The sequence below is a fragment of the Gossypium hirsutum genome, chromosome D12, assembly GCF_007990345.1.
Source record: "Gossypium hirsutum isolate 1008001.06 chromosome D12, Gossypium_hirsutum_v2.1, whole genome shotgun sequence".
In the NCBI taxonomy this organism is placed as follows: Eukaryota; Viridiplantae; Streptophyta; class Magnoliopsida; order Malvales; family Malvaceae; genus Gossypium; species Gossypium hirsutum.
Window position 1 is genome coordinate 626232 of NC_053448.1, and position 16742 is coordinate 642973.

Here is a 16742-nt window from a genome sequence, read left to right on the forward strand (position 1 = left end):
ATCAAATTGAACATTTAAGCCAAATACAGGCACCAAATAGCATATTAGCTCTTTAGATTCTAAAGTGATTTTCAAACTTCAAAACATTCTGATTATGCCCTCAAAGTATCAACGCATCAATCTGTTAATCAAATCATTTCGCGCCATGTAGTATGTACGAAACATGTGTGTACTTATCATGCAAACTTTTTGAATCTAACGTGTAAAGAAGCAGCCCTTCTAAATTTTAATGACACTACTTGTTCTTTTAACACACTATAATCTAAATTATCCATATAGTAAGTACACACATATTTTAAAGATATTATACATCATATCTGAACTAGTATTTAACACCTAAAAACGGAAGGATTCGATTGATATAATACTGATATTTTGAGAACTCAATCAGAATGTTATAAATTTTAAGGTTGATTTAGGATCCAAGTCATAGTTTGAGTAGGGGTGAGCGTTTGATTGAGTCGAATCGAGTGAAATTGTTCGAGTTAAATTAAAAGATTAAACATGTCAAATTCAAATATTGTTATAGTATAACTAACTCAATGTCGGATCACATGAATTTGAAATCATATATATTTGAAAAAAAAATTTAAAGCAAAATAATAATAAAAAACTAAGATACTTTAGTATAAGAAACTTAAATAATTAATTAACTTATTTAAGTCTTCAAAATAATTATTTTAGAAAATAAATTTTTGAATTTTTGAAAATTATTTTGAACTTTTTATAATTTTTGTTGAGAGAGAGACCAATTTGCTCAATTTTAAAATTGAGAAGGACCAAAGGGGTATTTACACCAATCTGTTATTCGAATTGTAAAATTCAACTCGACTTGAACTAGAAACTCAAATTACTTATTTGAGTTGACTTGAAATACTTAAAATTCGAATTTTTTTGAATCAAATCGAATTTTATTCACCCGAATACGATTGAAAGAATTGATTTGGTTTTTACTTAAAAAATCATTTATACATTGATAAGGGTAGGTGTAAACCGTTGGATGGTAGGCCATAGGATCAGCCGACCACCCTCAGGGACCTAATTAAGTCTAAGTCCACTTTCTATATGAACATCACTTAAAAGCAACCATTTAAAACATCACTCTTTTTCTTTTTCAAAAGAAAGAAAAATAAAGCACAAATTTGTTGGATACAAATGCAAAAGCATATGTATTTAAAATTACGTGTCTCATTCGAGTTTTATATAAATAATCTCTTCTCAATTCATAAATAAAAGAATAATGTATTTCAGCACACTCGAACTCATGTCCTCCTACATTGACAACAATACTTATGCTAATTGAGTTAAAACTCAATCGGCGATTCAAGCTTTCCATTTGAATCAATTTAAATTGCGAATTTGATAAATACCCAATGTGAATATTATGATATCGAATGATTTAATACAAGAAAAGATGAAAAGGGTATATGATTTTGCAAAATATGAAGTAAAGAAAAGCAAGTAATCTTCTTTTTAGGGGTTTTTTTTGGGGGGGGGAGAGGGAATCCGATCTAGTTGGACCATGAAATGAATAAAGAAATAAAGAAAGAAACTATCTTGGATTAAAAGGAACCTATGCTAGCGGGTCCATGCAATGGGATAGATACTACTACTTACTGGTTTATTTTTTAAAGAGAAAAAGTTCCTATCTATCTTCACTACTCGTCTGAAGTTTCCATGAATTGCTCATCCAAGTAGCTGCTTCAACTTTGATTGTTAGAACATGCTAGGGACAAAACCTTTAGCAATCCTTATGATATGCAATATGCGAAAATATTTGATAAATCCTAAGTAGATTGACAGAACAATATAATTGATACCATATTGACATCTTAAAATATTAATTTTAATTAAAAAGAAAATTAGGTGGCTTTTTAATATGGCATAAGACCAGGTGGTGATAGAAGCAGAAAAGTGAGGAGGGGAAATGCACCATCGCTCTCTTGGAGAAGGAAAGTCAATTAGGGCTGCAACTCTATCTATTGGACATCTGACTTATTTTATGAAGCAACATGTAGCATTGTCAAACTGGGTTATGGAGGATGGTCCACATATTTCCCCCTTAATACGTCAAACGCAGAGCAAAGGTGTGGACTATTTGGCTAGTTTTACACCGCATCCCACAGAGTCGTTTGTGATGAGGTTTTCTCATTTCTGTGGCTTTTATTGCAGGGTCTATGTTCGGTTGTTTTTAACCACACACCCTAACAAAGTTTTTAAGGTTTTTGGCCGGGTTGAGTCTTTAGCTCGATTGACATAGTTATTGTTGTCAATATAGGTGAACGTGAGTTCGAGTGTACTAAAACACATTATCCTACTATTTATGGGTTAGAAAAATGGCTATAGATAGTTCAAAACATTATATTCGAAAGAAAAAATATGATCAGAACATATAATAAAACTATTAAAAAGAAGTTTTGAACCAACATGTCCCAAACCATCCCACCTTTAAGAATGTTGGTATGAGGCCCAGTTCAGACTGGACTGGGCCCACTATCTCCAAGCTTTTCCTTGCTAATATATTTGTTCCGAAATATAGATAGAGACCAGGCTTCAATATTCAAAGCCTGAGACCGATTGGACTTGGCCCAAACCTAAGGATGAATTTAAAAAATTACTTTAAAGGGTTGGAGATGAATAAAAAATAATTAGGGATCAAATTGCAATTTTCTTATTATTCCAACATATAATTTCAAAAAGAAATTAAGGAACTAAATGGAAATTTTACCATTTTTGAGGTCCCATTTGTCTTTGTCCGCCCAACCTTAAGTTTATAATATATTATTATTTTCTTTTATACATCATGTAATTTACGAAAATTAAATATACAATACTATAATATAAATATTAAAATAATATGTTGAAATATTTATGTTTACAAATTTAGCACAAAAAATATAACAACAATATATATAATTAATAAATATTAAATAGATAATTATATTTAAAAAATGTTGTACTATATTCACAAAGTGCCACGTGATGTCTTTATGTAAAAAAACAAATATTTTCTTTTATAGTAAATGTATATACACATTAAAAAATATAAATATGAAAATAAATATATAAAAAATAAAAAAAACATATAAATTATAAAAATAAATTATAAAAATAAATTTTGTTTATTTTGAAGATGTCTTATTTTTTCCAAGAGTTTTTACTCGTCTTTTTTCATTTCAAATTTATAATTGTACTGGCTATTCTTTATTTTAAGACTAACTATTTTATTACATATATAATAAATAAACATTTTTCTCGTGTTTTTACACTAATAACCAAATGAGACATTAATGTTTAAAAAATTATCATTTACTTAGATTTAATATTTTTAAAGTTTTTATGATTTTGTAAATGAAATATTTTGTTTGAAATTAAGTTACAGTTGATAAACATAAATTTGAAATTATTTTTTTATACAATAAATATTTAACTCTGTTACAATTTGGACTTGATTAATTCTTTTTAATAATATAGGGACTAAATTGAAAATGAGTTTTGTTGAGAGGTATTACCAAAGGGCTGAAGTTTAGAATCCAAATGGGTAGCCCGTGGGCAACAGCTAATTAATATTGACTGTTGAGTTGGGTCCAACTCTCTTAACCCACAAGGATTCCATCCTTTCATGATTTTGATAATCCCCTTTAATGTCTTCTTATTTTTTTCGAAATAAGTTGTTGTACTCTTCGTAAATTAGGAATTGAGTTTTTATATTTTTATTTTTAGAAATTTAGTCCTATACTTTTCAAATTTAAAAATTCAAGTTCAATTGTTAACACGGTTAAAATTATTTTATTAAATTTAGGTTCATTATAACACATTTTTTTTTATATGGCTAACAAGTGCTTACTTTTCTTAAATTTCAAAACATCACACCAACAAATTTAATAAAAAAAATTTTAATAGTATTAACAGTTGAATTTTAGTTTTGACATCTTAAAAGGAAAGGGATTAGATTCCTAAAAATAAGAATACAATAACTAAATTCCAAATTTGTGAAGAGTACAGAGATTTATGACACATTTTAAGAAAATGTTAAATATTCATTTATTCTGGGTAAATTCAACCAATATCACCCCAATTATTAACGTGTTTTTTTTTTGTCACTTAACTTCAAAATTTCTCATATTGGGGTTTGAATTTTTTTTGTCCAAGTTAGGCCCTGAAATTGACAAATGTTCTTACATTGGGACTTGAACTTTTTTTTTATCTGAGTTAGTTCTTGAATATCCTAAAGTTCAACCCCAACGTGGGAACAATTATCATGTTTAGGGTCTAACTTGGACCAAAAAAAATTTCAGACCCTAATGTAAGAACAATTGCCAAATTTAAATGGATTTAAATGAGCTATTTATAAATATAAACAAATTTGGTTCAAATTTAAAACTTACATTTCAGGCCTACATGAAGATTAGTATATATATGGAATGATTCCATGATTTAATTATGACAATTGAAAAAGGGACTTAAACCCTAAACCCTAAACCCTTTTATGTTTTGGCCCAATATTACCAACAAAATCATTGCAGATTCTTCCAGTACAAAGCATGAAACAATTCATTGATGGCCCCTTTGAAATTGCATATTCTAAAATTTGCAGGCAATGGTGAGGGAAGTGTTTTGGCTTCCCCAAGCTCAGCTACATATTCCATGGGAAAATGTTGGAAACCTCCTTTTCTTATAATAACTACTTGCTACATAAATATGTTTGCTTGTTAATATAGATTCCACATCAATGCACTGCCCAAATCTCTGCTTTTCATTTATACATACAATTATAACCACAAGGTTGAAGAGAGAGAATTGTTCGGGACAAGCCTTTGAAATGTCGTATGCTTGAAGCCGACGAATACTTAAACCTGTTAATATTATCCCCGATTGAAGTGTTGTCTCCCAATTCTTTGGAGGAGCCAAAGTGCTTTGAGAGATTGGTTAAGGTAACGGTTTATCTAGATTGGCTGTGCGCGATGAACAACTACCTACTAAATACTAAGTGGCAACATACCTGTAAGCCTATGTTTGGATAAACATAATTAAAGGAAAGGAAAAGAAAGTAAGAAAATGTTAAATAAAGGAAATGACATGTATATATTTATTGTTTGGATAGTTAATGTAACAGCCCGATTTTGGGGATAGATGGAACAGTGGTTTCGGGACCACAAATTCGATGAGGAAAAAAAATTATTTTAAAATTATGACATGGGTTGCATTATGATAGGAATGTTCCATGAAAATACTGATATGGTAAAATAAGAGAATATAGTGATAAAAATAGTAATTGAGTTATGTCAACATTGGAAAGTATATTTATGACATATTAATCCAAGAAAGGATTAAATTGCAAAAGTGAGAAAAGTTTTGTTGCCCAAGAATAAATACTCAAAACTTGAGGGGTTAAAGTGTAAATATGAAAAAGTTGAAGGACCAATAGTGTAAATATTTTAAGGGAGGAATAATCTAGAAACTAAGAAAAATGGATGGATTAGGACCAAATTGAAAAAGGTGAAGAAGTTTGAGGGACTAAATCACAATTTTACCAAATTAAGTGATGACTCAAGGATGGAATTTTAAAAGATCATAAAGGGCAAAATGGTCAATTAGAAGAGAGAGAAATCTAGAAGATAATGATGATGTTGGAGATATTTTAGATTAATAAATAAATAAATATTAGTTTATTAATATTTTAATTTGATTTTTTTAATGATATTATTTTATTATTATTAATTTATTTAGTATATATATGTGGAAAGAAGGATGAAAAGTATCCATCCATTCCCACCATTTTTGCATGCATTAACGTGAGAAGAAGAGGGGAAGAAAGAAAGCTTTGCTTTCTTTACAATTTGGTCCTTTCACCAAAAATCCACCATTTTCACTTAGAAATCAAAAGAATTTCCATATCCATCAAGAGAGAAAGATGGCAAGGAGACTATGGGGAGCTAGAATATCAAGTTAGATTCAAGAAATAGAAGCTGGAGGAGGGAGAAAATCAAGTTAAAGATTGAAATCAATGTCATAAGGTAAGAACATCAAGATTTTTATATACTTTTGAGTTTGATATTATTGAAAAAGTAGGAAATTAATGTTAATGTAAAGTTTCATTATATAAGGTTCTATATTCTTGTTATGTTAGTAAAGGGAAATAAGAGAAAGTGATGGAATATATTGAAGAGAAAGGAAAGAAAAGTGTTATAAATTTAGTTATCAACATTTTACACTAAAATAGTTTTGAAACAGCAGCAGTAGTCTGACTTTGAAAATCTACCAAAAATCATATAAATTGAATTAGAGGATGAAAAAAATATGAAATTAAAGCTTATTGAGTCTAGTTTCTCATAAAAGAAACGGTGTAAGCAATAAAATTGTAAATTATGAGATATAATAGGTTTTGTGAGATAAGGTCAGAATGATTTCGGGTTCCCCTGTACTGACTTTGGAAAATCATAAAAAATTGGAGAAAAATAATTAGTGGCTTAAATTTATATGTTTAAATCCTTACTAAGTCTATTTTTAATATAAATAAACGGTAACATCATCCGAATCCCGTACGATGAGATAATTAATTTTTAGTGAAGAAGGGTCGAAACTGTCAGACAGCAGAACAGGGATGACTTTAAAGAATAAACTGTACTTATTGGCTAAACTAAAAATTCTTAAAATTTTATGGTAAGAATATATGTGAGTCTAGTTTTAGATAAAATTAACGGATCTCAATTTGGAGTTCTGTAGCTCAAGATATAAATAATTTAGTGACTATGACTCAAGTGGACAGCTTTGAATGAATACAAATAAATGTGAAATTATAGATAATGTTACATATAAGCATGTTATATATATTAAGGATGTGGAATGGAGAGGAGGAGGAGGAAAATAAATGTATGGATATTCTGCTAGCATGGGTTTGCATTATAAATGGTTAATTTGCATGATTTGGGCTCTGGGACTAAATTGAATAAAAGTAAAACTTTAGGGGTAATTTTGGAAAAATGTCAAAAAATGACCAAATTGCATGAAATGAGTTGTTTTATTAAATGAAAAATTAATTTAGATCAAGATCGGATAGAAAATCGAGAAAAATGGAAAATTACTAAAATGCCCTTGTATCTTGGTATTTCTGCATATCAGCCTGGTAAGTTCGTATGAACTATATTCTGTATAATTTTAATTAAAGTGAATGTTATTTTATGATGAATATTATATGGATATGTGTTTTAATATTGAAATTGAATTATTATTGGTAATATGTACAATTATTAGATGCAGTGAGATGATTATCGAAAGCTTGATTGTGGTTGGTAGGAAATGTTACATTATTTATATTGTGAAGAATTATAAAAGCATGTTAATAATTTGAAAGTTTAACAATTTATAGAATTTTTATGGTTATTAGATGTTTTGAAATGATTATCGGAAGCTTGTGGGAGATATATCACATTATCCATTGGTTCTATCGGTAATTTTGGATGACTTAATTCTGGTTATTATGGCGTGTATAAGTTAATTTGGTTAACGTTAGCTCATTAATGTTTTAATTTTGATTGGTTATAAATATGAACGTTAGATAAAAATGAAATGTCTGAAAATTAATTAGTAAACTCCGGTAATGCCTCGTACCCTATTCCAGTGTCGAATATGGGTAAGGGGTGTTACAGTTAAAATTTAGAAAGGAAATCCTTTCTTCTGTTAAATTGGGGAAAAGAAAATATATGAATTATTTTACCAAAGAAAGTGAGGATTGTCAATTCCCATCCGTTACAAAAATAATTTATCCAAACAAAGGAAAGTAACCCATTTTCGCTCACTTCACTCAGCTTTCCCTCATTTTTTTTTCCAATCCAAACGTGCTGTAAATGTCATATGTTATAAGGCACGAGCTCAAACTCTGCCAAACACAAATGCTTACTTTTTCTTGGTAGATGATCATGTGCCTCGCATAATTTATCCCGACGATATGCTTCTACTTTGATAAACTCACTATCTATTATAACAAATTCAAGCATTTGAGTTTTGTTCAAATTGAAGAGAACAAACTTAATCGAAAGAGTCAACCTCATAATAATTAATTAGTTAGAATTGAATTAAATATTAAATTCAATGCTTATAATAATTAGCCCTACTAAAATTATTGCAACTTGAAATAGTTAAGAGTGATCAATTCTATTAGAAGTTAGTAAAGCATTTAACTAAACCAAATAACCTTGGGTTACATAAAAGGCTTTTTGCATAACATCCATGAGTTAGGAATTAACACTACAAAGAAGAGTGAAAAAAACAGGTTACTTACATGTAATTTTGTCTATTTCTTCATTTTAGGTAATTATTATTATTATCAATGGTTTGATTAGCATAGTTTAACTTCAACCCAATCTCGAGAGACAAAATTCCAATCTATTGAGTTGGGTTCTTTCTAGGAGAAATTTTTGAAGTGTCATTTACTGAGTAATCGATTAGATCTTCAAACAATGGAAGTATTATTTAAGGGTGTCTATAGTCGGGTTTTGTCTCCCTACTATGTGAACCCCTTTAAACTCTCCTCAAAATAAAGAGACAAAACCTCAAAGCTAAAATTGAATATAGACATCTCACCCCTCAGCCCTCAGCAAAGAGTAACAATGTAAATGACTAAATTTTAATACAATACTAAAAAGAAATAAAAAAAATATTAAGGGTGAGTTTAGATGGGCGATTGGGTGTGATGCGTTTAGCTTACTTTTTGTCTCACGCTACAGTATCGGTACAGTATCTAATCTCACCGCTACCGCTATTTTTACACTAACCGCAGGTAAACACACCGCCTATCCAAACTCACCCTAAAAATAGTTATATTTGTACTTCAATAATAATCTAAAATTAAAATTTTGAAAATTCAAAACAACAAAATTTGAAATTGAAATGGCGATGATATCGATAGCATTAAACTCTTAAAAAAATATAAAAATTAATGAGCTGCTTCAACTGTGTTTCTACATTGATTCGGTTTTTAAATTAAAAATTAAGAAAATTCTGTTTGTTTCACATGGGATAATATCAAAGGTAAATAATCCCATGATTCAATCAACTATATATTAATAAACTTATTCGACATCAGCTCAATCAATGAAATTACTAAACTATCGTTACATATCTTAAATAAGTTATATAGTTATGATGGTATTTTTATCTGTTTTTTCTTATTAAAAGAAACTAATGAAAAAAAATATACGAATGTTGATATTTAAACCCATATTATTAGCATCTATACAAATTCTTTTACCACTTTAACAAAGCTTTATCCCGATATCTTGATGCGTTCCGATGTTATTACACAAATTGTTTTACCCACATTGTTTGTATATTTATTGAGCTAATGTCATAAGTAAACTCGATACCAGCTCAAGAAAAATGGCAATACCATCAGGGGCGAAGCCAAAAATTCTTTTTAGGGGGGCCGAAATTAAATTGTAATTTTTACAATAGTAAAAATACAATTTTTAAAAGATCAAATCAAAATTTTATCATTTTTAGGGAGCCAAAATGTAGTTTTAGCTTTACTAATTTAAAATTTTAAAGGGCCAAAATGAAAAATTTTCCATTTCAGGGGGCCAAGCCCCTGCTAGCCCCTAGATTCGCCCTGAATACCATAATAAATATTAGAGTGCATTTACAATTTTTTTGTTTACCTATTTAAATTTCCTTTTACTCACAATTTAAACTATTTTTATTTTATTTTTGACATTGCATACGTGTTACTGTTATTAATTTCAAATCTTACATTTCATTAGTTATTGTATGTTGTTTTTAAACATACATGTACACGTGTGATAAAACTTTTACTACTAATAATTAAGCTCTTTTTATAAATCAATAGTTAATATTTTATAATTGTCAAAAGCTAAGGTCTTCGGTGTTTGAGTATCGGAATTTTAATCTCATCATGCAGAGTTTTAAATATAATAAATTAATCAAAATTTAATCATAATAAGATAATTATTAATATCGTATATATTTCATGTGTTTTATTATTTATAAATACACATTTATCTTCCATATTTGTTGTTTCTACACTCTCAAAGAAGCAATGTTTTACTAAACACTTATTTTCTTTCGTCTAAAAATTATTACAGATATCAATTGACTCAACAATTTGATAGTTGGAGTTATCATATTATTAGTCTAAGGTTTATCTTTTTAACCATAAGAATTCTTTCGGGAGCCGTATGGGCTAATGAGGCGTGGAGATCATATTGGAATTGGGGGACCCAAAGGAAACTTGAGCGTTTATTACTTGTATCGTATTTGTGATTTATTTCCATACCCAAACAAATATAAATTTGGAAGGTGTAAATTCCGCACTTGTGGCTTCTATGAGATTTCTTATAATTTGGATATGCTATTTTGGGGCGTGTGATAAGATTTTTAATAAATTAATAAAAAATAATTAAATATATTTGTTATGTAAAAAAAATAAAAAAAGTAAAGGTAAAAGAGATTTGACAAAAGCATTAAAGAAAGGAGGGAAGCGGAAGCCGAGCCGAAGTTGGCGCTTCGCTTAACCCAATAAGAACACGTGCGAGGACAGTCCAAACACGTACGACTCTCTCACCACCACTGAGAAAGTAAACTCTCAGTAAAACATACACAAATAATTAAATAAATAAAACGACAAAAATGGAAAGAACAATCGAAGAAGCAGTGAAGCACTCAGCATATATAAAGAGAACCAGCAGCACAGAGCTAAAGCCCAAACAAACAGTCCTATTTCCCCTATTCATATATCCTCCTCACTCGTCCCTTCGCTCACCCCCGTTTCTAACTCAACTCAGTGCTCACACACAAAACTGATAAATCACTATTTGGAGTCAGAGAGATAGTGAAGCATTGTATTTCTTGCTTATCGTCACCATTAATGCTAATTGGTGACCGAAAGGAAAACTAATTTGTTCTAAAATGGAGCAAAGTAAGGCAACTTTCGAGATCTTCACGAAACTGGAGCAGAAATGGCTATCTCACTGTGAACCTACTAAGAAGATTCGAATCCTTAGTATCGATGGTGGTGGAACGACTGGCATTGTCGCTGCTGCTGCTCTTATCCACCTTGAAGACCAGATCCGACTCAAAACCGGTGATCCGTATGCTCAAATTGCTGATTTCTTCGATATGATCTCCGGCACTGGCGTCGGTGCTATCCTTGCTGCTATGCTTTCTGCCGACGATGGAACTGGCCATCCACTTTTCACTGCTAGAGAAGCTGTTAAGTTTATCACGCTGAACAACTCTCGGCTCTTTAGAGTCAATAAGCTCGCCGGAGTTCTTCACCGTCGGAAAAAATTCTCCGGTAAGAGCATGGATAAGGTGCTGAAGGAAATGTTTAGGAGAGAAGACGGAACGGTTTTGACACTGAAGGACACGTGTAAGCCTCTCCTGGTTCCTTGCTTTGACCTCAACAGTTCAGCACCCTTTGTTTTCTCTCGCGCCGACGCTTCCGGATCACCTAGCTTCAACTTCGAGCTTTGGAAAGTGTGCCGCGCCACGTCAGCCACTCCAAGCCTCTTCAAACCTTTCCAATTGTCATCCATCGACGGCAAGACATCGTGCTATGCCGTGGACGGCGGTCTGGTCATGAACAACCCTACCGCCGCCGCGGTAACGCACGTGCTCCATAACAAGAGAGATTTCCCTTCCGTTAACGGCGTTGAGGATTTGATGGTTTTGTCTTTAGGCAACGGTCCGTCGTGCGGAAGGTCGAAGGTCGGTAGTAACGGCGAATGCTCCACTTCTTCCGTCGTTGACATTGTGCTTGACGGTGTCTCGGAGACGGTGGACCAGATGTTGGGGAACGCTTTCTGTTGGAACCGTACTGACTATGTTCGAATTCAGGTATACATATCATCAACCTTTTCTTCCTCTACTCCCTTCGATGCTCTGTTTGGTTCTTAAAGAAACTTTTTAATCCATTGTTAAACAACGTAAATTTTACTCAGGTTTCTCGGTAGCCAAACAGATTTAAACGATTTTTTTTTAAAATTTTGGATTTAATATTTGACCCACCACACCACATTTGACGGTTTGTAACGTGCAGGCAAACGGACTGGGGAGTGGAAGGATGAGAATGGAGGAGGTACTGAAGGAAAGAGGGGTCGAGTCGTTACCGTTTGGCGGGAAGAGGTTACTGACAGAGACTAACGGAAATAGAATTGAAAGCTTTGTGCAACGCCTTGTTGCTTCCGGAAAAACCAGCCTCCCCCCAAGCCCCTGCAAGGAATCAGCCGTCAGCCCACTAGCAAACGGCCGTTAGCTACTCATTTTAAATATTTGTTCTCCTCTGTTTTCTTCTTTTTACCCACTCCTTTTGGTTTTCCTCTTTTAACCCTCCATTTGTAAGTTGAAATATGGAACAAACCTCCTCAAGATCTACTTTTTAACTGCCCTACTTTGGATAAAAAATAGCTGCTACTTAGCCAAATGTACTGAAGTATTGAGTTAATAATGATTTAAATGAATGACACGTCACTATATTACCAAATTAAAGTTTCTTTCCTTTAAATACTCCAAATTTCAAAATATATCATTATAAATATACCTCAGACATTTGAGGTATTGATTTGAAGAGCGACAAAAATCGGTTAACATTGTAAATCGATAAAGTCGATAAATTAATTAGTTGAATTAAATTTTATAATTTTATTTAATATTTATTTATTTATTTTAAATTAATCAGATTGAAAATCGATGGTCTAATTAGTTCGGTTACCAATTCGATTCTAAAAATATTGTATATACTCGTATAATAAAAAAATATTTATTAATTATGTATTAAAATCATTACTATTAGTTGGTGTAATTTATATTTTGTTTATTAATGCGCTTTTACATTATTTTCTTAAAAAAAGAAAAAAGAAAAACACTCACACTTTGTTGAAGAATTTATGTGTTATAAACAAAAATATCTCATTCACAATATAATAATATAAATGAAATATAAAAATAGTCACCATAAGAACCTAATGTGAAGTGCAAATGATGAGAATTATGAAGTGGTCCTCTAGGCAAGATGGATTCATGGTTAATTAGTTTAGGAAGGGAGTCCATAAGAAGTTAAAAAAGAGTGTTATTCCATCACATCCCTACATTCAAGTTATAAACAAGTTCCAATTTAAGGACCACCCCATATCTTTCTCTAATGGCTAAACAACAATTCATGAATTAATAATAATATTAACAAGTCTACCCGGAAATTCTTATATATCTCAATACGGGTTGATTCAGTTTATTGAGTATTCATTAATATTTTGATAAATCAAGAGATGGTTTTATTAGGAATGTCATAACTATTGTTATTGTAATTGATCTGGTTGAGTATTAGGACGAAAGGAATACGAATTGAGTGTAGACCTTTGAGAAAGGACGGTGCCAAGGGATGTTTCTAAAATTATAAGTTAGTTTAATAGTAAAATTGTTGGAAATATACTGCTGCAAAACAAAATTGTTAGCGCTGACAAAAAACAACTTGAGTGTAAATAAAATAGCAATCACTGTGCCGTGGAAGAACCATTGTATTAGAAGCAAATTTGTCATAATCGGTGTAATCAATATTCATACATCCGAACAAAGAAGGTGGAACACAATTGACATTGCTCTTCTCGAAAGGAATGGAAGCCGAACAACAAAAGCAGATGATCGGAAATCTGATCGGAAAATAAACAGGAAGAAAATTGACGAAACCGCACTAAGTTAAATTCCCAGGAAAGATTGGAAGAATAGCAAACAGTTTCGCTTTTTACCCACTCTCCTAGACAGAATTTTCTTTTCGTGTAATTTCGCAAAATATTATAATTTAAAAGTTTATAATTTGATCTTGACGCCTTAAAATAAATTTCTAATTTCGACTTCACCTCTAAGTAAGGATGATAGTAACCTAAATAAAAAAACTTATTGAACAACTCCTTGTATGAAAAAACTTCATTCTGATTTTAAACGAAAACTAGCAAAAGATGAATAATATTGTTTAGTGATTGACTTGTAAGTGGGAAAGATTTGGCCCTCTTTGACATTAATGACATGCCTTGACCAACATATACATACAATTGGCTAGAGCAAGTGGTCTACTAAAATTTCAGCAATTTACCTAAAAGGTTGAAATAAGTAAATAAAGGAATTGAAAATTTAGCTAGAATCCAGATGCATACAGCTGAGCTACCAAAATTCATCACAACTATGGAAAAATAGGTTGGAAGTTGAAGCAGAAAGGACGAGGACGAACTGGCAAACAAGACCCCATTGGGATGCCAAATGGGTCCAGCATTAAATACAAAAAACTTCTGTTTTCCTTTTTAACCAATCCATTATTTCCCAAATCTCAACCCTTTTGTTTTCCGTAGTTGTGGATGCAAACACAAGAATAGACCTTGAAGAGGAATCAAATCCTCTTACTGTTACATAATATCTTTCATCCACTGTAAAATCATTAACAAAAAGGGGGCAATTTTTACACTGAATCATTTCATTTATAGCATGATCCTCTGAAAATTTTTTGTTCTACTTTTGGTAGGTAGGTAGGTTTGGTGGGTGATGATTTGCAGGCATCTACTCTCTCTCCCTTCTCCCCCACTTGCGTTGCATGCGTTGGCATTAGATGAGATGAGACAATCCCACTACTCACTCACTTATATTACATTATGATGGAATTAAAAATTGATAGTTTGATTAGTTAATCAATTATCTCTCGCTCAATTGTTCAATCTATATAATTATTAACTTAGGATTCGGCGGTAGTAACTAAACTCTTCCCGTATCTAGTTAAATTAATCTCCTTTCTCCATTAGCTATATTCTCATGTTAGACAAGTTGGGTAAAGTTACTACGATCAAACCTATTGGGTTGATTAGGACATTAAGTATATTCCTATACTAACGGCAAGTTAACTCGTTTGTCGACGCTACTAAAGTTAATCTTAATCTATTCAGTCTAAATCTAAACCTTAATTTTCTCTTCAAAGACAAATCAAGATTATCAAATTAATGCAACTTGGTGGTCAAACAAGCATATTAAATAAGCACAAGACTGGATAAATAATTGACAAGAATCGAAACAATTGAAGAGAAAACAAATTAATTAACTAAAAGCATGATCCATCATCGCTCCAATAAAATAGAGTTCAGTTCATGTTGAGCTGAGAAAACATCACAAGAAGAAATTCAAAACGAACTTGCATTGATAAAAAGTAAAAAGAAAAAATCTAGAAAGAAAAAATAATTATCCACTTAATGCCGAGTGCTTCAGATCTCTTTTCCTTTTCGTCTTTGCAAGCTTGAAGTTCCTTTTGGTGTGAGAGAATTGTTTCTTAGCCTCCAAGTTAATTTCTGCTCTTTTTCCTCTCTTTTCTTCTTAAATCAAGTCACCCCTTATTTATAGGGTTTTTATCCTTCTACTCCACCGGGCGCATAATTGCAGTGGAGCAGATTGCTTGTTGTTTGAAAATTCTAAATTGAAGATTGTGCTCCACCTCATTGAAATCCAGTGGAGCAGAAGACTTCTCATCATTATTTTTTACCCTATGCTTCAAGTATTCCATTCTTTATTCGAAACTTACAATGTAGAGAGAAAAATATCAAGTAAATCCAAACAAACTCTAAAAAAGATAAACATTAAACAAAATATAATTAATCAAAAAACTATAAAAATGCACTAGAAACTAATCTAAATGCTAAAATTATCTCCTAAAAAAATATAAAAACTATACTAAAACAACTCTAAATACGAGTGTTATCAATAACACATTTAATATTCAACATCTAATACACACAATATACTTGCATACATTCACAAAAATACATGCATGATTGCGAGATCAATTGATCACATAAAATTTGAAAATATATTTTATATAAGATAAATTGATTTACATATAAAAATATTGATCTCTCTTCGCCTATTAAAATCTAGAAAATCTTTGATTGATTACTCTTGATCATTTTGGTATTTTTTTTTTGTATTGTTACGGCGCTTCATCGCAAATGTAACGCAATGATTTAGTTGATCCTTCAACTTTATAAAAAAAAATTCATTTTAACTATCCATTTAAAATTTTTGGCTCTTTTAGCACTTAAATTTATGTTCTTTGTCAAATCACTGCAAAAATAGATGAATAAGTTAACGTTTGTTAACTTTGCTGACGTGACATACACATGAATGCCACATCAGTAATTAATTAATTTTTAAAATTTTAAACATTCAACAAATATTTTAAAAATTATTAACATTATTTTTAAAGTATAATTTAAAAAAAATATTTTTTTAGTAATTAATTGCTAACGTGGCATACACGAGGTTTGCCACATGGATGTCACGTAAATAATGAATCAAGGGTATGAAATGCTTCATGTAAAAGAAAAATATAATCATTAGCAAGCTTATTCTTGTAGTCAAGGGTAAACTATCAAAATAGTCATTTTTATTTATCTCGGATTATATTTTAGTCACTTATGTTTGAAATTAGTCCATATACTTTTATTTTTTACTTCCCCCTTTTCTTCTTCCCCTTTAGCTTTAACAAATGGAAAACATAGAAAAACTACATTAAAAAAGATGGAGAATGGAGAAAAACAGAGGAAGAAGCAGAAGAGAATGAAAAAGAAAGGAAAAAAAAAAGAAAGTTAAAAGAACATAAAAGAAAAAAGTTAATTTGCTCAAAACGAAAAAATACGGAGACCAATTGTATAATTTAACATAAAAATTTTGTTTGAAATGATGATTTAACGTGCCACATC

General features: G+C 31.0%; 1 protein-coding gene across 1 annotated transcript; it reads left to right on the forward strand.

The window, feature by feature from the left end:
- Window positions 1-10642: 10642 nt before the first annotated feature.
- Window positions 10643-12499, forward strand: LOC107936900 (probable inactive patatin-like protein 9). The gene is made up of 2 exons (XM_016869684.2): window positions 10643-11853; window positions 12056-12499. The coding sequence occupies exons 1-2, from the start codon at window positions 10924-10926 to the stop codon at window positions 12269-12271; spliced, it is 1146 nt and encodes a 381-aa protein (XP_016725173.1). The 5' UTR covers window positions 10643-10923; the 3' UTR covers window positions 12272-12499.
- The last annotated feature ends 4243 nt before the right edge of the window (window positions 12500-16742 follow it).